This window comes from Cucurbita maxima, unplaced genomic scaffold, assembly GCF_002738345.1.
Source record: "Cucurbita maxima cultivar Rimu unplaced genomic scaffold, Cmax_1.0 Cma_Scf00032, whole genome shotgun sequence".
In the NCBI taxonomy this organism is placed as follows: domain Eukaryota; kingdom Viridiplantae; phylum Streptophyta; class Magnoliopsida; order Cucurbitales; family Cucurbitaceae; genus Cucurbita; species Cucurbita maxima.
Window position 1 is genome coordinate 1,159,375 of NW_019272048.1, and position 22,468 is coordinate 1,181,842.

At 36.9% G+C, this 22,468-nt stretch overlaps 2 protein-coding genes across 7 annotated transcripts; one reads left to right on the forward strand and one right to left on the reverse strand.

The window, feature by feature from the left end:
* The first annotated feature begins 2,575 nt into the window (after nucleotides 1–2,575).
* Nucleotides 2,576–8,373, forward strand: LOC111466868 (E3 ubiquitin-protein ligase CHIP-like). 3 transcript variants are annotated; one of them, XR_002714432.1, is made up of 9 exons: nucleotides 2,576–2,892; nucleotides 2,986–3,053; nucleotides 3,149–3,212; nucleotides 6,141–6,212; nucleotides 6,398–6,531; nucleotides 7,465–7,618; nucleotides 7,685–7,795; nucleotides 7,873–8,054; nucleotides 8,183–8,373. XR_002714432.1 is itself a non-coding variant. In XM_023111539.1 (8 exons), exons 1-8 carry the CDS (start codon nucleotides 2,776–2,778, stop codon nucleotides 7,996–7,998), a joined length of 846 nt encoding a protein of 281 aa, XP_022967307.1. In that variant the 5' UTR covers nucleotides 2,576–2,775; the 3' UTR covers nucleotides 7,999–8,114. The 3 variants fall into 3 exon arrangements, 2 of the variants coding, with proteins under 2 accessions (XP_022967307.1, XP_022967308.1); XM_023111539.1 differs by lacking the exon at nucleotides 8,183–8,373 and having other exon boundaries at nucleotides 7,873–8,114; XM_023111540.1 differs by lacking the exons at nucleotides 2,986–3,053; nucleotides 8,183–8,373 and having other exon boundaries at nucleotides 7,873–8,114.
* A 754-nt stretch (nucleotides 8,374–9,127) lies between these two features.
* LOC111466836 (U-box domain-containing protein 9-like) lies at nucleotides 9,128–14,053 on the reverse strand. 4 transcript variants are annotated; one of them, XR_002714425.1, is made up of 4 exons: nucleotides 13,467–14,053; nucleotides 11,582–12,757; nucleotides 11,480–11,512; nucleotides 9,128–9,283 (listed from the first exon to the last, which is right to left on the reverse strand). XR_002714425.1 is itself a non-coding variant. In XM_023111485.1 (2 exons), the coding sequence occupies exons 1-2, from the start codon at nucleotides 13,749–13,751 to the stop codon at nucleotides 11,666–11,668; spliced, it is 1,377 nt and encodes a 458-aa protein (XP_022967253.1). In that variant the 5' UTR covers nucleotides 13,752–14,053; the 3' UTR covers nucleotides 11,420–11,665. The 4 variants fall into 4 exon arrangements, 1 of the variants encoding a protein (XP_022967253.1); XR_002714426.1 differs by lacking the exon at nucleotides 11,480–11,512; XR_002714424.1 differs by having other exon boundaries at nucleotides 11,480–12,757.
* Nucleotides 14,054–22,468: the final 8,415 nt, after the last annotated feature.

Here is a 22,468-nt window from a genome sequence, read left to right on the forward strand (position 1 = left end):
AAAGAACTATAAGTCTTCATTTACGTGTGCAAAAAAAAAAAAAAAAAAAAAAAAAAATCGGTTCGGTTCACCTTAAACAACTATATTAATTTTAAAATTTGTTAAAAGTATAGAGACTAAAATTATATACCAATCGAATAAACTCGAGACTAAACTGAAATATATTTTTTTAATTAAAAAATTAATTTATCTCTAAATTTAAAATTTTGAAATAATTTAATTCTATAAAAATGGGTAATTTTATTTTATTAATTTTATTAATTTTAAAATAAGTAAATAAATTTTTACAAAATAATTCCTAAATTAATTTTATTTCTTATCCATAATTATCTTCGAACATACCAATTTAGAGGCTCGAGCTAAAATGATTGAATTTCCAAAAATTCAATCCAACTCAACCTAAAAAAAATTAACCTAGTTCACATCGTCGACTTGGGTTAGACCGTCTAGTTTGTTCGGGTCAACAGGTTATATGAATACCCCAAGAAATTACCTCTTTGTCAACTAAGATAACGCTCACAAATTTAGGGCTTTTTTTACGGTTTAAACTACATTGCTCAAACTATGTTTATGAATTTGTGCTTTATCTGTCTATCAATCGAGTACAATGTATAGGGGTGTTCGTGGGTTGGGTTGGTTCGGGTTGTTTGAGTCGTTTATTCAAATTTTTATTTTTTTAGTAAAAGTAAAAATTAGTTCGTAAAATATCTATTTCAACCCATAAAATTTTCATTTATTTGAACGTAACTAGATTCAACCTGAAACAACCACTCATTCGTTGTCGTCTCATTTTATCCTTACCATTCGCCACAAGTAAACTGTCCTACCATTTCCTTTTTCTATCTCTCGTGTCAATAATGTTTCATTATCAAGTCATCTTTATAGTGTAACTCAAAGTCTCTATGTAACCAATTTCAATGCCAAAATTGAGTCAACCCGATAACTAATCGAGGTTATTTTATTTTTGTATATGTAAAAAGATATTATATCTTAGATTTTTCCACGGGGGAATGAGCGGGAAAGTAACACCAAGGGTAAAATGGGAAAAACACCAACTAAAGTAAAATTATGACGATTTTTTTTTTTGTCCCTTATGTTCAAAACAAAAATTTGGTTCTCGATAGTTAAATCGAGTCCGAGAAAGTATCCTAATCAACTAGACTATAACCTTTTTTTTTTTTCTAAATTTAATTTTTGAGAATAAAGATTTATAAAAATCAAATCACTCGTCCCGGTTAAATTAGTAATTTAACTTAAAACATAAAAATCGATATCATATATGAAACGTTCCCATTCAAAACATGGTCAAACATAAAATAAGAGAAAGTAAAATTAATTTAGAGAATTTAAAACACAATTTCAAAATAAAGAAATTGAAACGTTCATGGAAACACGTCGACATTGACTCCATGTCTCAATCAGCATATGACCCATCACTCACTTCGTACAGCTTCGTCGTTAATTCAAATTCTTTTTAGAAAAAACGCCTCTTCATAGAACATGAAAAATGTCACGTGCACCCGTGAGACCTGAAACATTACTATTAAACACATGTTATTCTCCTATGACCATTGTGGACAATATTGAATTGTACCAATTCTCTACTAGTGCATAAACACGAGTCTTGGAAGACTTTGCCCAAGTAGATGGGAATCGACATCCTAGAGTCATATCTCATACGTATTAGTGTCTCGTGATCATGAAATTAAATAGGTAACTACCACAATTTATTTTTTTTCGTAATAACATGTCATTCATAAATATGCACGAAGTCTCATAATTGACTTTCCAAAATACTTAACAATCATCCATAATATGATAGTCACAACATATCTTATGTATCTTGTGAGATCTCACATCGGTTGAGGAGGAGAACAAAACACCTTTTAGAAGAGTTTAGAAATTTCTCACTAGCAGACACGTTTTAACAACTTTGAGGGAATGCTCACAAAGAGAAAGCCAAGAGAAGACAATATCTGCTAGCAGTGGGCTTAAGCTGTCACAAATGGTATCAGAGTCAGACATTAGGCAATATGTTAGCGAGGAGGCTGAGCCAAAGTGGGGTGGGTATAAGGCGATGTGTCAACGAGGAGGCTGATTCCCGAAGTGGGGTGGACATGAGGCGACGATGTGTCGGCGAGGAGGCTGAGCCCTGAAGTGGGGTGGACATAAGATGATGTGTCAGCGAGGAAGCTGAGCCCCAAAGTGGGGTGGACATGAGGCGATGTGTCAGCAAGGACGTTGGGCCCCGAATGAGGTGGATTTGGTGGGGTCCCACATCGATTAGAGAAAAGAATGAGTGCCAGTGAGGAAGTTGGTCCCGAAACACCTTCCCGAACAGAAACGTTCTAAAAACCTAGAGAGGATAGTGGACTTGGCTGTTACATATCCACTCTAATTGACCGAGTCAAATCCTCGAAAAGAGAGTTGTTTGAAGTTTACAGTTTTCAATGCCTTGATTCGATTAGTCAAACGAGCACAATAAAAAAGTCAACCAAATGTATTGTAGACAAGAAAATCCAAAATTAAATGAAAATTAAATAGAAAATAAATGGCAAATTTGGCGTCAATTTCATCTTTTTGGCTGGAAACGTCGTGAAGCCGAACCCTCCCTTCTCAAGAAACCGTCTCTTTTCCTTTTCATTGTTCTTCTTCCCAAAATCAATCTCTGTAATCCCATTTCTGCAATAATCTATCTGTTCTTGATTTCGAGAACCAAAATAAAAACCCTAAAAGTTATATTCAGCGTCGTCGCTTTGATTTCGTCGATTGGCGATGGGGCCGGGCGTGTTCTTGTCTGGCGCTGCAAGACAGGCCGAGATTCTCAGAAAAGATGGAAATCACTATTTCCAGAAGGGCCGGATTGGAGCCGCCATTGAAGCCTATACCGAGGTTTCTTCCTGTCTCTCGAATTGTTCTTTCTGGTCGCTATTTGGGTATCAAAATCGAATTATTTGGGATATTCTTGTTGTTTTTGATTTGAAGGCGATTACGCTATGTCCGAATGTTCCTGTGTATTTGACGAACCGTGCTTTGTGTCATCGCAAGCGGAAGTATGTACGGGCACCTATCCTTGCCCCATTTTCTTCCTTATTACGGAGAGAATGAGAATTTATTGTTATGATGCGTTGTTTTTAATGGTGTATAGTGATTGGAAGAAGGTGGAGGAGGACTGTCGGAGAGCTATTCAGCTCGACAACAATTCTGTCAAGGTACTATTCTATAAATCTTGAAATTTTGGTTTTGATTCTTAGAGTTCGATATGGAAGTGTTGATGAAGACGCTTCCCGTGATACTTACAAAAGATCTTTCCAATTTACAATGAGAGAGGTTTATGACTTCTTACTGACCTTGTCCATACTAGAAAGCTATTTCTATAAGTTTGCTTCTTGGGACAACACAGTTGGGGTAAGCTCAAGGCTTAATTCGACCTATTCTATAGCTTCGTTTAGGTTCTTACCGAGCTTTAGGTCCTAGTATTTGTTGACATCTTTCCATGTCTCTTTGGTTGTGACCGTCTTGCAATGAGAGAGTCTGTACAAAAGAGAATATTGCAAAGCTAACGTGGTGTTGTCAATCCAAGGGTTAGTCTAGAAAGATGTGTTTCCTCCACCACCCACTCTATGGCGAATGCGGTTGATGATGAGGTTTTGGTACTCTTTTAGATGCTTCCACGTCCCCTATGTAGAATGTGGGGGACTCATTTGTACCTGATGTAGGAGCATATTTAGCCTTTATAAGAGGGGCTCTCTTCTTTTTCTTCATTGAATATAGGCCAAGACCTCCCTTGTCTAGTGGGAGGTTTATGATATTTCATTGAACAAGACGTGAGTCATTTTTCCTGATAGTTTTTGAATAACCTTTTTATTTCCAGAGCCATTTTGTGAGGCATTTCGAGTAGAGACATGTAGTTAGTAGGAATGTTCGACAATGTGGTTTATATAGGGAGAGCCTTCCGCCTTTAGAAGTAGCATGATGATCATGTCGATGACCTTTCTATTTTTTTCAATAATGGTCCTCTAGAAGGAGAAGGATTTGAGGTTTTCATTTAGGGACAATCTCATGTACATATTTGGCCTTTCACCTTTTTTACCGCCATATCTTTTGGCAAAGTCGTCGATATCCTTTGTGCTAACATTGACCAATGATCTTTATTTTCTAGAGGTTGATGTTTTGTTTCGAGAATCTTTCGAAGGTTTTCACTGTTCCAGACATGTTCTTTTTGTAGATGAGACATTTGGCATTTCAGAGAAAATTGTATCATATGCAAACTATAGGTTGTTGATACTTAAGTCTTCATTACCAACATGGAAGCCCTTGTGTAGTACTATAATGAAAAGAAAAGAGGATAGTGGATCTCCTCGTCGAAGACCTTGTGTAGCATAGATCTTCTTTCTCGGTCATCCATTAATGACGATCGAGAAGTTTGTTGCTCATTGAGCAAAAGTCTTTTGTTTTAAGAATGTTGTCGAGCAAGACCCAAATAACCTTGTCGAAGGCTTTTTCTAGGTCAAGTTTGATGACTACACCTTTTTGTTTCCTCTTTTTCCATTTGTCTGTAAGCTCATTTGCATGAAGGATGCATCAAGGATTTAACATCCCTGTACAAATGTTGTTTGTTGCCTAGTGACAGTGAAAAGGAGAATCCTTATGAGGCGTTCTAATAAAACCCCTTCTATAATTTTGTATAGTCTTGTCGTAAGACTTATCTTCTTTGAGATCAAACATATATATATTTTCATTTAAGTTTCCATTGATGATTTCATTTAGAATTTTTTTTTGGAACACTCTCATGATATCGGTTCTCAAAAAGTTCCGACATTTTTTTAAAGAATTAGGAGGTAAAACCACTTGATCCAGGAGTTTTGTCAGAGCCCAAGATCTTTATCGCCTTCCATACCTCTTCTTCAATGAATGCAAACTCAAGGGAGGTTGCTTGGCGATGATCAGTTGGGCTCCAATCAAGATTATCGAGAAATTTGGTGAGGGTGTCATCCTTTTTACATATGTGTGTTGAGGACATGAATTTTGAGACCATTTCATCTTCATTGATGAAACTTCTGCCTTGCTTCGATAGACTTTCTATGATGGTACTCTTTTGTTTTTTTGAGGTCATGATACGATGGAAAAATCTGGAGTTTTTTACACTTATGTCTCTGAGATTGCACTTTATTTGCTACCAATGATATGAATTCGACTTTCATGAGCTTCTTATGTGTGTTGAACTAGTGTGATAGGGTCGGTTTCTTCCATTCGATCAAAAATAGTAATTTTTGTAAGTAGTTGGTTTGTTTTTGTGGAAATACAACCGAAAACCTCGTTCCATTTTTTGAAGACTTATTTTAGCCTTTTGAGTTTGTTAATAATGAATTTGTGTCTAACCATCCACGGAGGGGAGTGTTCTTCCACCAGTATTCTATCGTGGGCAGAAAATTAATGTGATCTAACCATATATTCTCAAAATGGAAGGGCGAGGAGCACCATTTGAGGCGATCTATGGAAAACACAATGGGATAATGATTCGATGTAGGTCTATTTAGTCTTAGACATGAGCAATACTAAATTTTCCCCGGAGGCCTTCAATAGCTAAAAATTTGTCGACGAGTGTCATGGTAGGTGTGAATCTGTTGTTTGACCAAGTATAGTGTAACAGTCCAAGCCCATTGCTAGCAGATATTGTCCGCTTTGGCCCATTACGTATCGCCGTCAGCCTTACGGTTTTAAAACGCGTCTACTAGGGAAAGGTTTCTACACCCTTATAAGGAATGTTTATGTTCCCCTCTCCAACCGATGTGGGATCTCACATATAAAGGCCATTGCTGTGGGGATGATCAATGAGTTCTACCGTTCTTATGAAATTATTGAAATGTCTCATGCCTCTAGTGACTTTTCCGCTAGATTTTTCATGTGCCAAGAAGTCGTAGACCAAAAGCCAATTTTATGTGCAAAGGCAAGAGAGGTCCTGTAATTTCTTGGTATTTTTCCGGTGTCCGACGAATATCGGAGAGTTAGAGTCTCTATTGCATGTTGCCCAAACTAACGTGCTTGTGCTTCTTATTATTATATATATATATATATATATATATCTTCTTTCCTTTATTTATTTGTTCTTACATTTGTTGGCAATTTTTGATGTGCAGGCACATTACATGGTAGGATTAGCATTAATACAAAATAAAGACTATCCTGAAGGAATCAAGCATTTGGAGAAGGTAGCTCTTCATTAACTTCTCTCTAATTTTTGTAGCATTTAAACAAAGATCTCTGATGGTACACTACACAACTCGCCTATGATCCACGGATACTCTCGTTTTAGGGGACTTTTGATTCGTATACATCGAGTGAGCATATAGTTTATTATGCTAACACAAATTTAATTTGACCTCGTGTTTTATAGGCTTTGGATCTTGGTAGAGGTGCAAATCAAAAGAGTTATATGGTAGAGGAGATATGGCAGGAGCTTGCAAATGCAAAATACAGGGAGTGGGAACAAGCATCCACCAAACGTTCATGGGAATTGCAGACCTTGAAGTAAGTTATTTTTCTCCTAGAGCTTTTGGTTTTCAGAGTTGGAAGCCTTCAAATAAGTTTTTTCCCTGAAGATGTCGATAATGATGATATGAAATCCCACCTTGGTTGGAGAGGGAACGAAACATTTCTTATAAAAGTGTGGAAACCTCTCCTAGAGATGAGTTTTAAAACTGTGAGGCTGACGACAATACGTAATGGGTGAAAATAGACAATATCTGCTAGCGGTAGACTTGGGCTGTTACAAATGGTATCAAAGCAAGACACGGGGCGGTGTGCCAGCAAGAACGCTGGGCCCCAGGGGGTGGATTGTGAAATCCCACATCGGTTGGAGAGGGGAACGAAACATTTCTTATAAAGGTTTGGAAACCTCTCCCTAGCAGACACGTTTTAAAACCGTAAGGCTGACGGCTATACGTAACGGGCGAAAGCGGACAATATCTATTAGGGGTGGACTTGGGTTGTTACAAATGATATCAGAGGCAGACACCAGACGGTGTGCCAACGAGGACGCTGGGGGGAGGGGGGTGGATTGTGAAATCCCACATCGGTTGGATAGGGAAGTGAAACATTTCTTCTAAAATCGTGAGGCTGATGACAATATGTAACGGGTGAAAGCGAACAGTATCTGCTAGCGGTGGGCTTGGGCTGTTACAATGGTATCAGAGCCACACACCGGGCGATGTGCTAGCAAGGACATTGGGCCTCCAAGGGGGGGTGGATTGTGAAATCTCACCTCGGTTGGAGAGGAGAACGAAACATGTGGAAACCTCTCTCTAGCAGACGCGTTTTTAAAACTGTGAGGCTGACGGTGATACATAACAGGCAAAAGTGGACAATATCTGCTAACGGTGGGCTTGAACCATTATAGATTAGATATTAAAAAAGAAAGAAAAACGGGTTTCTCTGATTTTGATCTATGTTACAATTTCTCAGAGAGGCTTGTGAGGCTGCCCTTGAACAAAAATACTTCCTTGACCAGTCTGAACCAGAAGGGTTCGTAGATCAAGCCGAAAGCGCTCATCGGGAACAATTAAACTCTCTAAGAAGTGTGTTTGAAAACTATGCCGTGGCTGATGCGCCATCTGAGGTAAGCATTTAGACATAACATTAGCCATTTAAATCCTGTGAAGGTACTAATTTGATGTGTTTTCAGGTCCCCGATCATCTTTGTTGTAAAATTACGCTCGATATTCTTCGTGATCCCGTTATTACTCCGAGCGGGGTTACATATGAGAGAGCAGTGATCCTCGACCATTTTCGAAAGGTCGGCATTTTCCACGTTGCTATCCTACTCGTTCATGTCCTGTAGCTACAATTCTAACTACTGGTTTCCTTATTTAGGTTGGTAACTTCGATCCCATAACGCGGGAGCTACTCGACGAGTCTCAGCTAGTACCGAACTTAGCCATAAAGGAAGCTGTACAAGCATTTCTAGATAAACATGGATGGGCTTACAATTCAAATTAAGCATACATGAGGTCCTGTCTTTTGATTTTCTGTTGTGCAATTTGTTACCATGGCGGGTTAGTTTCCTGTACAGTTATTACTTAAACCTCATAATCGATGATATATGTCTTTACTAATCTCGTTGGGTGCACCTTTCACATTCAAATTGACGTTTTCCAGATGGAAATCATAACTTACATAGTAGGAATGTCGATAGATTTATGTTCATCCTTCTTTGGTTCTTCAAGAGTGTTATTAATCGAGCACAAGGGTAATGATTAAGCTATACCACTCAAAGGTTAGTTTAGCATGCTTTCTACTTGATGTTTCTTTTATGCTCGAGCGCAACTAACAAAGAACAAAAATTTAAATCTCGACCTCAAAAGAACTATTACAGTTCTTTGATTATTAGGCACATTTGGTCAAAATTGGTATCGATCTCATTTATTCTTGATTGTAGTATCTTATAGAAGAAAGAGGTAATGCATGTTTACAACATACATGGAACGATACCGATATTCAATCGCTTGAGATATGTTCATAATCATTAATTTGGTCTATTTTCTACCGATTTCACCAAAGTGATTTGGAAGGAGATATTTTGATTCCAAATGCATGAGGGTCGAGCATTATGGGTTGAAAATCTCTCTCGACTCATGTCATAGTCTCATGGACAAACAATTGATTGCTATTGTCCAATTCTCCCAAAATTATTGGACTGCACATCACATGATTTTTCATTAGTTTTAAAATTTCCATATGAACAAACAACTTATAAATTTTTTGATTGAAAGGAACATTACTGTAAACAAGAAAAGCAACTAGGAAGTTGCATCTTCTAGCACCAACCACATTTATTAGACAAACAATTGTACGATAATGATTAAGTTACAGTCGTTTCCTTTCCAAATCAATATTATAACCATAACCCATTTTGAAATTTTAAGTCATCTTTTAGAAAGACGATTTTGAAACTGATGATTTTAACTTGACCATCTTTCTAAAAAACGAAAGTTTAAAATATTTTTAAACACTTGAAAAGTCATTCCAAATAACCGACCCTCCTACCGGAACCAAAGAAAAAGTTGGATTGTTTTCTTGTTTAGGAGAGAGAAAGAGAGAGAGAGAGAGAGAGAAGGGGATGTCACCATTGTTGTGTAATGAGATGGATTAATATCAACATAATGCTATGTTCTTTGGATGCAGCCAAACCCCATACCTTGTTATTATGTGCCACATGGTAGACCCTTCTCTTCTTTGGATTTCTCTCTCCAAAATGTTGATTTATATCCAGAAAATTTAACACCTAACAAGGACCCATTGGATTTAGTAGAGGTTAGGCTTAAGAATGAAAGTGACAACAATGCTTGGATTTAACCTAAACAATGTTCCAAGAAGGAAAAGAAGTAATAAATTGGTATTCGGATGAACTGTTCAAAATTTATGGCCAAAAAAGAGTAGCAAGTCTTCATCACTCTCTAACTAATTGGCATACCTATTATACAAGAATCATCGATGATCGTATATCTATTCGAGTATAGTTCAATGTTAACTGGGACTTTATCTTTGATCTCCCCATTCACACTTATTTAACTAAAAAAATCATGCGTGTTCAATTATTTTATTTTATTTGTAATGAACCAAACCTACCGCTAGATTGTCTTATTTGGGCTCCCCTTTCAAGCTTCCCTTAAGGGTTTTTAAAATGTGTCTGTTAGGGAGAGGTTTCCATACCCTTAAAAAAAATGTTCATTCTCCTTCCCAACCAATTTAGAATCTCACAATCCAACCCCCTTCATGACCCAGTATCCTTACTGGCACACCGCCTCATGTCCACCCCATTCGGGACCCAGCGTCTTTACTGACACATTGCCTCATGTCCACCCCTTTCGAGGCTAAGCCTCCTCGTTGGCACGTCGCTCGATGTCTGGCTCTGATAACATTTGTTAGATATTGTTTTCTTTGGGTTTTCCCTTTTGAGCTTCCCCTCAAGGTTTTAAACCGTATCAGCTAGTAACAGATTTTCACACCCTTATAAAAAATGTTTCGTTCTTCTCCTTAACTAACGTAGGACCTCATCTTCAACCTTATAAATGTTTAAATGAAGGCTACATAAAAGTATACTCTGTAAGAGATTCCAAATATCCAGCTAGCAGGGACATGAGGGGACTTTTCCCTCCCTTAAATACAGAAAGATGGGGCACTCGAAAGCAGCCAGCCTTGATTTGATGTTACTATTTCTGTTAGTATTTTAAAGAAAACAACTATTCCAAAGAGAGAGAGAGAGAGCTACAACTGAATACTATAAATCTTAATAGCAAAAAGTATTTCACAGAACTATCCTTTAGGCAAGTCATAACTAGTATCATTTTGGCCTCAATTGCACCAAATAATGAAGCCAAAAGCCACATAAAAGGAAAAGAAACCAAAACAAAATCATATAAAAAAATGGAAAAACAACGATTCCGCTTCCCTGGAACCCTTTTTATCTTCACTTATAAATAACTTTCGAAGTGCTTAAAAAATCATTCCAAATAGACATGTACAGTAATTAAAAATATATTTAGACCTTACTAATAAGTGGAAGGAGATTGATTCGGTATCTCTAACTACAGCCGAACCCTTTTATTCTTCACTTATAAAACAACTTTCGAGGTGTTTAAAAAGTCATTCCAAACAGACCTGTACCGCAACTAAAAGTACATTTATATCTTACTAATAAGTGGGAGGAGATTGATTCCGTACCTCGAACTAGTTCAGCTATACTTGTACCGACATTTTTCTTCCAACGAAAATGGGAAGGCGGAGGAGATAAAATGGGAAGGTGGAGGAGATAAAGAAATGACAAGGAATTCCTAAAGCAATCCAATAGATGTTGGGGAAAGTCTAAGATAAAAGGAGGGTCGCTCCATTATGGGACAAAAGGAAGTTAAAAGAAAGAACTATATTCACAAAAAAGTGTTAGGCATCCAATATTCCTATTCCCTCCATCTTCAAAGGGACCACATTACTCAGATATCACAGATATCAATCAAAATGAAGCACAAGAAAATGTTTTACCATTTGTGAGATTCCAAATCTGTTGAGGAAGAGAACGAAACATTATTTACAAGAGTGTAGAAACCTTTCTCTAGTAGACGCATTTTTAAAGCCCGAGGAAAAGTCCAAAAGGGAAATTCATAAGAAAACCAATAACGGCTAGCGGTGAGGTTAGATTTTTACATCATTCACCTTCTCCTTCTTGTCCAATCTTATAGATCCTTTTGGTACCACTTCGGAACATATGCAATGCTACAATCAAATCCTCTACCCTTTTATTCTCTCCTGTCATATTTGCTTACTTCCCTTTGAACAGCTCTAACCTTATCCGTTCAGTTCAATGAAACAGAGAAGAAGAGAAAAAACTAAATTTGCAGACGTGCAGTAGCGATGAACTGAACAATGTCAAAAGAACAAGTAAACTAAAACAGAAACAAAAAGAAAAGCTATCAACAGAACTCACATCATATTTATTCACAGTGACTAACTGATGAACCTGGAAGAGAAATCGAAATTAGACTCCACAGGATAAGAGAATATACAAAAAAAGAAGATCGAAGATTACCCAAACAGATGACCGAGTCTTAGAAAAGACGAGAGTACCGGGTTTAGAGGCAGAATCTACAAGTTTTTAACGCCGAGAATTTCATTACGCGGTATGGGTCATATTAACTGCCCTGTTTAGTCTTTCAAGTATGCCACTGGCCTTTCTCTTGGCCCTTGAAGTCCCATTCTTAGCGAGTTCGGAGATCGTTCGATACCATTTCTCCTCCTCCTTCATATCCTTCCACTTGGTTCGATCATATAAGCAGATAGCATGGATGATCACAATGCAATTCTCCTTGTTACGAGAACAAGAACTTTCCCTGATAATTCTGAATAAGGAAGGGACAGCTCCAAGCTCTCCGATTTCTTCGACGGCCTTTTGATGGCTTGAAAGCATGGCAAGAATAGCCAACAGTTCATCAACATGCATTTGGTTCATAATCTTTTTCAGAAGCACTCGAACTGCACCATCTCGCACAGCTCTTGCTTTATTTTCATGAAGTATACAAAGATTAAATATGGCTGAAGCAGCATCCTTGATAGATAAAGGATGCCCCTCGTCTAAAAGGTCAATAAGGGGCTTCAAGGCACCAGATTTTCCAATGAGTGCTTTGTTCGAATCAAGAGCTGACAGAGTAAATAGGGCTGCAGCTGCATTGCTCCTCGTTTCCATGGTTCCTGACCTCAATGCTTCCTTTAGAAGCGGTATTACATTGGGAGTTTCAGCTACAAGCTTCTTGTTGTTGTCATGGATCGACAGATTCAAGAGGGTTGTGATCACATCCTCTTGCAGATCCGCGTGAACACTACTTTGTGACTTATCTCCACAAAGTGGACTAAGCAACAAAGAGATGGCATCAAGGGACTCGCCAAAAAGCGCTCGAAATGAGGGCATTCTCTTCGTCAACATACGAAGCTCCTTAGCAGCTGCTTTCTGTTCAGATATTGTCATAGACATATTCTCTATTAGTGTGAGAAAACGGTCTCTATCAGCCTCAGTTATCACATCATCATCAAGACAGTGGACACGGACACGATCTTGCAACTCAATTCCCCTACTGGTACACCACTGAGATATAATTTCACGAATCAAGTGATTGGGAGTGAGGTTCGTGTGCGAAAGAACTTGCTGAGTTCTCGGACATGTTCGGTTTCCTGATCTTAACCATTTATGAATGAAGGGTCTGTCATATGTCTGCAATAAGATGGAACAAAACAACAAAAACTAGCAAACTCAGAAACCAACATAACGAAAACAAAGAATTCATAATGGTAATTAGATCTAATCCTACCAAAATCATACGCATATAACAAAACATCTACAAATTACTTCTCCTCAACTATTCTACAGATTTCCAGGAAGATCATTCATATTAATTTACAGTCAACATCGTGAATACAATACAAATCATGAACATAGTTACTGAAATATGCAAAGGGTTTAAATCGTCGGCCATTTAAAATTACATACAAAAGATGCAATGTCAGTGAAAAAAACAGAAATAAACTCAGAAGTTAAATTGAAAATTCTGATCTACAGAAACCTCGAAATCCTGTAGGCTATCAATATCGAATTCAAATAGAGAACGCTGTAATTTGATGAAGAACACACAAACAAACAGCAGAATTAGAGGACTAAATTTAATGAAACCAGAGACGAAGGAAAATTGACCACTCGTGTCCTCAAAGTTTCTTTAATCTATGCGCTTTGGGTTTTGATCCACAAACACTACGATTTAACGCGAATGGGTAAAGAAAACCCTCAGAAATGAAACGCGAAGCAACAAAACCGGTAAAGAATCGTAGTGTTCGGAAGAACAAAACAACGAAAAATCGCGGATTAGAACCATAATTTCTTTGAGACCTAGAAAGGAAATCACGGAACGGAAATCATCAGAACAAACCTCGCCAGTAGACACAACGACAGGATCTCTCATGAGCTCCCTAGAAAGCGGACAACGAAATTCATCAGGGCAAATGAGATTCTCGTAACGATTAGAAGAGCGTGATCTCTTCCTAAGTTTCAACTCCTTGAGCGCAGAAATAATCTCTTTAGCATGATCGATGGTGTCGGTAGAGCAATTATCATCATCAATTATAGCATCGATAAGTCTCTGTAACTCCCTCTTCAACTCCGTGGCTTTCCCCATGACTGTAGGATCAGAATCAAACACCCCCGTTTTCGCCATCAAGATCGGAGAGGAAGCGACGATCACTGCAGCATGAACAGAAAGAGCCGACAATACTTGTAGAACGCTGCTACAAACAATGACGATTGAACACAAAACTCCCCATTTTCAACATCTCTCCATTACTTCAAAATCTCTCTCTCTCTCTCCTCAATCCGCCATTAAAGGGTACAGAGAGCACCAATTTTCCTGTGCTTCCATTCTCAGGAATCGTATGAACTTAAAAAACCGATGAAATCTACAGCGAACCACATATACTGTCCTCTCTCTCCCTCTCTGTCCTTTCTAATTTCTCACGGCTTCTTCTACTCCAATTATCCTTTTAATTTTTTTTTCAAATATCATTTTCATCATTTCTTAAAATAATAATAATAATAATAATAAATTATTTTCCTTTCTTTTTAGGGTTTACCCCTTTTTTCTTTTTTTTTTTCTTTTTATTTACGTTTTAAACCTTTGAATTAAATATAATACACGTTTTTATTTAATGTTTTAACTCCTAAATTATATTTATGATCAATTATTTCAATAACTTCATATTAAATTTTCGTTTAAATAACAATATTTTTACATGTTTTTAAGTTCATATTAATTTATTTAAAATGTGTAAAAAATATATATTTTTTAATAAATTTTTAGAAATACATATGGGAATTTGATTAAAAAAAAATGAGCCTAAAAAATGTCTATATTATAAAATGAAAAAAAGATAATAATATTTTTATTATATAGTAAAAAATGATAAAGAATTAAATAAATATATATAATTTCAAGAATATTATTAAAGAGTCTATGTAAAAATTATTATTATTATTTTTTTTTTAAAGAAATGTTCAAATAAAATAATCAATAATTTCGTGGGGAAAATTGAACTAAAATATTTAATTTAACGCGTATAATAAAATAGGAAAATAAAAGAAAAATGGTGGAATTTAGCTGGCTCCTTCTAAATTAAATATTAAATATTAAATTTCCCTTTTTTTAATTAAAAAAAAGTAGTTTTTTATATTTTTTTTTCTGCATTTAATATTCATTGAATTCTCGATTAATTAATAGACGAAGGAATTTCACACGTGTCACGTCTATTTAATGTGATATTTTTGGGAATGAATTTGTAATTTAATAATGGTTAATTAATTTCATTAATTTTTAAATAGTAACTTAAATATAAAAAGCATAACATAATAATAATAATAATAATTACCTGTTTTTTTTTAACGGGGTAATTAAAATTTTAAAACATAACATTAAATGAATATTAATTTTGAAACTTTAAATTTTATTTTTAAGTCTCCTACTTTCAAATATTACGTTTTAGTCCCTTTTTAGATTTAAAATCACGAAATTCCTTTCTTACCTTATAGTTTTTGTTCAAAATGGCTTTAGTAAGAATTAAGATTTGCAAAACAACCCTTCAACAAAAAGTAAATTCATCCCGAAATTCAAAAGTTTCATTTTTTTTAATTATTTATTAAATAAAGCTACAAAAATATTTCACGGCAGAGAGAAATCCCAACTTGGATTACCCGACCCAAATCATAAAGACTGAGTCCAGGTTGATATTTTTTTGATCTAGTCTCGAAAATAGGGTTACAATCAAACTCTACTTTACCCTACTTTTAAGATTATTATGAAAATTAAAAATATTTAACGTTTATAATCTAATAGTATTATATGGAAATTTTAATTATTAATATAAATAGAATTTTCAAAAATATTTTAAAAAATAAACGACCAGATTTAAAAAAAATAGAAAATTAATTATTTGAATAGATTTTTAAAATTAAAAAATAAGAACATGGCAGTAAAAAACTGGAGAGTGGGGCCCAGGTCTCCTGTGGGACCCAGGTGGGGTGGGGTGGGGATGTAGGCAACCACGGAATCTATAGCCATACAGCTGGCATCCCGCGTGGGGATTATTTCCCTTGCTCCTTTCTCTACTATTATATATATATATATATATATTAAAACATTTTTTATTTGTCTTATTTAACCTTAAAAAATTATCCACAATAATAATAATAATAAATAAAAATTCTTTGAAATCATTATATTTAAATTCTCTTGTTCTTTAATTTATTTTCATTTCAATCATTAAGTTTATCCATGAGAGAGAGAATGTGACATTATTTTCACCACTTTTTTTAATATAAATTATTTGAACCATATGATTAATAATTTCCATTATTATTTTATTATAACATTTTTATTCTCTATAATTCTTTTTTTTTCTTTTTAAATTGAATAAATTTAAAAATTCTAATACATTTTTTACTATATATATATATATATATATATATATATATATATACGCATCCCTATAATACATTTTGAGTCATTTCATGTCTATCAGGTGTAGTTATAATTTTGTCGAAATGCCATATTCTTAAAAAAAAAACAAGAAATAAATAATACAACATGAAAGCAGTAAAGTAATATAAGGCAAGGATTTCAGCGTGTCACGAGCTTGCACCCATGGACAACATGCATTGGACAAGCATGAATGTCACAACTTAACAATGTGCCCCAAACGTAAGTCATTGAGGACGATGACTAGTTTAAGTCGGGGAGAATGTCACAACCTAACTATGAAGAAAGTAGGTTGTGACCCTCACGTTGCAACGAAAGAAGTGGCGTCCATCCAGCTACACGAGACTTTAGACGAGTGTTATGATGTGACCGAAGAGGACGATGTGTCCGACCCCTAAAATATATAGATAGATAGATAGTTATGAAGTAATTTTTAATTAAGGGTATTATTAAAAAAATTAAAATATTAAATTAATTTAGTAAATAAAATATTGTAACCAATATCCAAAATCATTAAATAAAAATCCAAAAACAAATTTGGAAATTAAAACTTTAGTTGAAGGGGATGGAAATTAAAAAGTACACGTGTCAAGTCTTCAAATGCCAACGCGTATTAGGTGGTCTTCATCGTACATGATACGATGCCGTTTTACACTTACTAGCACCCGCTGCCGCCAGCGCCGCAACTGGCGGCGGCATTGTTACTGATAAATTATGTCAAATAATAAATTTAGTGATTCAAATATTTTTTTTATTAATTTATTTAATGAAAATTTATTTTAGTTAGATTTTATTTTGATCTCCAAACGCACCCAACTCCATCCCAATGTGTCAGCCGTCAATCACCCTCTGCTCCAACCGCCGCACCAACGCTCCAAGCATATGTCCACGTGCGGCGCATTATGTCTTGGGTGTGGGCGTGTCGGGCGACACAGGGGTATCCTTTACCCAGCTCAAACATACTAGTCAACCCTTATATAGTACATATTTAGGTATTTTTTAGTCTATCAGTACGAGAATATTTAAAAGAGAATTCAATCTACGAGGAATATTCAATACCTATATATAGTCTACAACAGTATACTCAACAATAATCGATATGTACTTATGTTAAGGATAGTTGACCGTTCATTATAAGGCAAATATCTAGATATTTGTCTTACATTACGGGTTACCATATTTGCCATTTTATTAAATGCAAATATATTGTATTCATTTATTATTTTATCCTTTTATCGCTATTTCTTTATTATTTGTAATTTACCTTATTTCTGTATTCTGTAAATGATTATAAATAAGAGAACTCTCACCACCATTTGGTTGTGGTGGATTAATCAAACATTCACATGGTATCAGAGCCCTTTCGGTTTAACAACCCTGATCCTTTCTTCTCTGTGGCTTCCGAATCTTGTTATCATCTTCTTCCTTTCAATACTCTAATCCATATGATCACCATCAAACTTTCTTCCTCCAATTATCTTCTTTAGAAAAGCCAACTTCTCCCTCTCCTTGAGAGTCAAGACATGCTGGGCTATGTCGATGGAACTATGGTTCCACCACCTCGCTTTGAACCAGAAACCTCCTCAACATTCAACCCCAAATATTTGGCATGGAGAGCAGCCGATCAACGACTTCTCTGTCTCCTGCTCTCCTCTCTCACTGAGGAAGCCATGGCTGTTGTCGTTGGTCTCTCTACTGCACGTGATGTTTGGCTTACGTTGGAAACTACGTTCAGCCATCAGTCAAAAGCTCGTGAACTGTTGCTGAGTATGCCTGTGCCTTCAAAAAAATTTGTGACCAACTTCATGCCATTGGCAGACCCGTCGAGGACATTGATAAAGTGCACTGGTTCCTTCGTGGACTCGGCACCGAATTTTCAGTTTTTTCTACTACTCAGATGGCTCTCACCCCTATCCCCTGTTTTGCATATCTAGTCTCTAAAACTGAAAGTTTTGAGTTGTACCAGCGCTCCCTTGAGTCCTCTGACTCCACTTCTACAGCATTCATAGCCACTAATCGTGGTCGCACCCATGAAAGTCACCCTGCTTCCTTTACCAACCAGCGAGGTCGTTCTTATTTTCACAAAAACAACTCTTCTAATCGAGGACGAACCCACTCAAGTCAGGGTCGTCGACCACCTCATTGCCAAATATGTCGCAAAGAGGGCCATTATGCTGACCGCTGCAACCAACGATATGTTCGACCTGATTCTTCTCATGCTCACCTTGCTGAAGCCTTTAACACGTCATGTTCTATTGTTGAACCCGATGCTGCTGATTGGTTTCTGGACACTGGAGCTTCGGCCCATATGACTGCCGACTCATCAATTCTGGATCAGTCTAAAAATTACATGGGTAAGAACTCTGTGATCGTAGGAAACGGTGCATCCCTACCCATTACCCACACCGGTACTCTTTCTCCTGTTCCAAATATTCACTTATTAGATGTCTTGGTTGTCCCTCACCTCACTAAAAATCTTCTTTCCATAAGTAAATTAACGTCTGATTTTCCTCTCTCCGTTACATTTACTAATAATCTTATTACTATCCAGAATCATCAAACAGGAAGGGTGGTGGCAACCGGTAAAAGAGATGGATGGCTATATGTGCTGAAGCGCGGCAACTCTGCTATTATTTCAGCCCTTAAAAACAATTCTTTACGTGCTTCATATGATTTATGGCATGCTCGTCTGGGTCATGTGAATCATTCTGTTATTTCTTTTTTTTTTTAAAAAAAGGTCATTTTTCTCTTACGTCTTTATTGTCTTCTCCATCATTATGTAATACTTGTCAGCTTGCGAAAAGTCATCGATTGTCTTATTCCCGCAATGAACGTAGGTCGTCTCATGTGTTAGATCTTATTCATTGTGATCTTTGGGGTCCTTCTCCCGTCAAATCAAATTCGGGTTTTCTTTATTATGCTATTTTTATTGATGATTATTCTCGATTCACTTGGTTTTACCCTTTAAAATTTAAATTTGATTTTTTTGATATTTTTCTTCAATTTCAAAAATTTGTGGAAAATCAATATTCTTCTCGTATCAAGGTATTTCAAAGCGATGGTGGTACCGAATTTACTAGTACTTGTTTCAAAACTCATTTACGTGATTCTGGCATCCACCATCAACTCTCTTGTCCATATACACCTGCTCAAAATGGTTGTGTTGAGAGAAAACATCGTCATGTGACTGAGACTGGCTTGGCCCTTCTCGTTCACTCTCATCTTTCTCCTCGTTTTTGGGTTAACGCCTTCAGCACTGCAGCTTATATTATCAATTGGTTGCCTACTCCACTTCTTGGAGGTAAGTCACCCTTTGAACTCCTTTATGGCTACACTCCACATTATGACAATTTTCATTCCTTTGGTTGTCGTGTTTATCCTTATTTGCGTGATTATATGCCTAACAAGCTTTCTCCCCGCAGCATTCCTTGTATTTTTTTGGGTTATAGTCCTGTTCATAAAGGGTTCCGCTGTCTTGATCCCGCCACCACTAAGCTATATATCACCTGCCATGCTCAATTTGATAAAACTCACTTTTCTGTTATTCCTAGCTCCCAAGCCCAACCTCTTTCCACTATTCTTATTTCAAATTTCTTGGAACCACATCTTCATCAAATTGATTCATCCCCCCCTACCACTTCATCACCGCACATTCCTCAATCCAGTTCATCCCCGTGTGATATTTGTTCTGACCTTGTAGATGAGTCTGTGCAGGTTGATACTTCTCTTGCAGGTTCCACTTTGCCACCCTCGACTTCTAATTCGACCTCTATTGAACCTCCTGTTGATTTCTCTTCTTTGGGCACTCATCCTATGATCACACGCGCCAAAGCTGGTATATTCAAGACTCGTCATCCAGCAAATCTTGGTATGTTGGGCTCATCTGGACTTCTCTCTGCTCTTCTTGCATCCACTGAGCCAAAAGAATTCAAATCTGCGGCTAAGAATCCTACTTGGGTGGCTGCCATGGATGAAGAAATTCGAGCGTTACAACAAAATGATACTTGGACTTTGGTTCCTCGCCCTGCCAACACAAACATCGTGGGCTCTAAATGGGTGTTTCGTATTAAATATTTGCCCGATGAATCCGTCAAGCGTTTCAAGGCTCGTCTCGTTGCCAAAGGTTATACTCAGGTTCCTGGTCTTGACTACACTGACACTTTCAGTCCGGTTGTCAAAACTACCATTGTCCGTGTTGTGCTTTTTATTGCAGTCACAAATAAATGGCCTCTTCGACAACTTGATGTCAATAATGTTTTTCTCAATGGAACGCTTATTGAACGTGTTCATATGGAACAACCTCCTGGGTATGTTGATCCTCAATTTCCTATGCATGTTTGTCTATTAAAGAAAGCTCTCTATGGCTTAAAGCAAGCTCCTCGTGCTTGGTTTCAACGTTTTAGCTCATTTCTTCTCACACTTGGGTTTTCTTGCAGTCGCGCTGACACGTCCCTTTTTGTCTTTCATCAGCAATCTAACCTTATCTATTTGCTTCTTTATGTTGATGACATTATTGTTACCAGCAACAACTCATCTCTTATTAACAGCTTTACTCGCAAGCTTCATTCTGAGTTTGCTACCAAAGATTTGGGTTCTCTCAGTTACTTTCTTGGTCTTGAAGCTTCACCCACTCCTGATGGTCTCTTTATCAGTCAGTTAAAATATGCTCGAGATATTCTTACTCGTGCTCAGTTGCTCGATAGCAAACCAGTTCACACTCCCATGGTTGTTTCTCAACACCTGACTGCTGATGGTTCTCCTTTCTCTGATCCTACTCTCTACAGATCTCTTGTTGGCGCCCTTCAGTACTTGACTATTACGCGTCCAGATATTGCCTATGCTGTCAATTATGTCAGTCAATTCTTGCATGCCCCTACTGCAGATCACTTTCTTGCTGTCAAACGTATTCTTCGCTATGTCAAAGGAACACTCCACTTTGGTCTTACATTTCGTCCATCCACTGTTCCTAGTACGCTAGTCGCTTATTCGGATGCTGACTGGGTTGGTTGTCCCAATACTCGTCGTTCTACATCCGGCTATTCTACTTATCTTGGTAACAATCTCATTTCTTGGAGTGCCAAAAACCAACCTACTCTATCACGCTCCAGCTGTGAATCTGAGTATCGTGCTCTTGCCACAACTGCTGCTGAACTTCTTTGGGTTACGCATCTTTTGCATGACCTCAAGGTCCCTATTTCACAGCAGCCCTAACTCTTATGTGACAACAAAAGTGCTATTTTTTTTAACTCTAATCCTGTTTCTCACAAGCGGGCCAAACATGTTGAACTAGATTATCATTTCCTTCGAGAACTTGTTATCGCTGGCAAACTTCGCACATAATATGTACCCTCTCATCTCCAAGTTGTTGACATCTTCACAAAGAGTATTTCTCGATCTCTCTTTGAATTTTTCAGATCCAAGTTTCATGTTCGTTGAAATCCGACGCTCAGCTTGCGGGGGGGTGTTAAGGATAGTTGACTGTTCATTATAAGGCAAATATCTATTTGACTTACATTACGGGTTACCATATTTGCCCTTTTATTAAATGCAAATATATTGTATTCATTTATTATTCTTTCCTTTTATCGCTATTTCTTTATTATTTGTAATTTACCTTATTTCTGTATTCTGCAAATGATTATAAATAAGAGAATTCTCACCACCATTTGGGTGTGGTGGATTAATCAAACATTCACAACTTATTTTGTTAACGTCGAACGTTTAAATTTTCATATATCTACTTATTATAAAAAAATTAATATAAAAATGAATTTTAAAATTATTTATTTTGATTTTTTTTTTTTTAAAAAAAGAATAATTAAGAAAGGGAAAAAGTGGTAGATATTTTGGAAGGGTATTGATAATTTAATACGGATCCGTCGTTATCGTGCTTGGAAGGAGTGAGGTGGAGGGGTGGTGGGTCCTGCAGTACACGACAAAAATTTACTGCCAAATAGGAGAAGCGGGGTCCACATGCACCAACGAGGCTCATGGCGGGTTCCATTTCTGCCACGCGTCGTTATTTACAGCCCCCACCATTGCCAAATAATTCGTCTCCTGACAGCGTGTTCCTGCCAGGTGTTCCCTTCGTACACGTTGTCGGATTTTGTCCTCTTCAAATGTTTTTTTTATATTTTTTAAAAATTGCGTGTGATTTGAATTCAAAAAGAAAATAATTAAAACTCAATTATCAAACATTCCCCTCAAAATTTTTAAAACCGGTCGGTTACGGGAAATTTTCACACCCTTGTAAAATATTTCGTTCTCTTCTCCAATCAACGTGGGATCCTCATAATTCACCTACTTGTGGAGCCCAACGTTCTTGCTGGCACTTGTTCCGCTCCCAATTGCTAACATTCACCTAGTGTCCACCCCTTTCGGGGCTTAGCATCCTCGCTAGCACTGGT

What these genes read in the sequence shown, in the direction of transcription:
- LOC111466836 (XM_023111485.1), bottom strand. Translation starts at nt 13,751, where the DNA reads ATGGCGAAAACGGGGGTGTTTGATTCTGATCCTACAGTCATGGGGAAA. An exon ending in TCGTTGTGTCTACTGGCGAG is followed by an intron (nt 12,758 to 13,466) that starts GTTTGTTCTGAT and finishes ATCTTATTGCAG; the next exon opens with ACATATGACAGACCCTTCAT.
- LOC111466868 (XM_023111539.1), top strand. Translation starts at nt 2,776, where the DNA reads ATGGGGCCGGGCGTGTTCTTGTCTGGCGCTGCAAGACAGGCCGAGATT. An exon ending in TCGACAACAATTCTGTCAAG is followed by an intron (nt 3,213 to 6,140) that starts GTACTATTCTAT and finishes TTTGATGTGCAG; the next exon opens with GCACATTACATGGTAGGATT. An exon ending in TGGCTGATGCGCCATCTGAG is followed by an intron (nt 7,619 to 7,684) that starts GTAAGCATTTAG and finishes ATGTGTTTTCAG; the next exon opens with GTCCCCGATCATCTTTGTTG.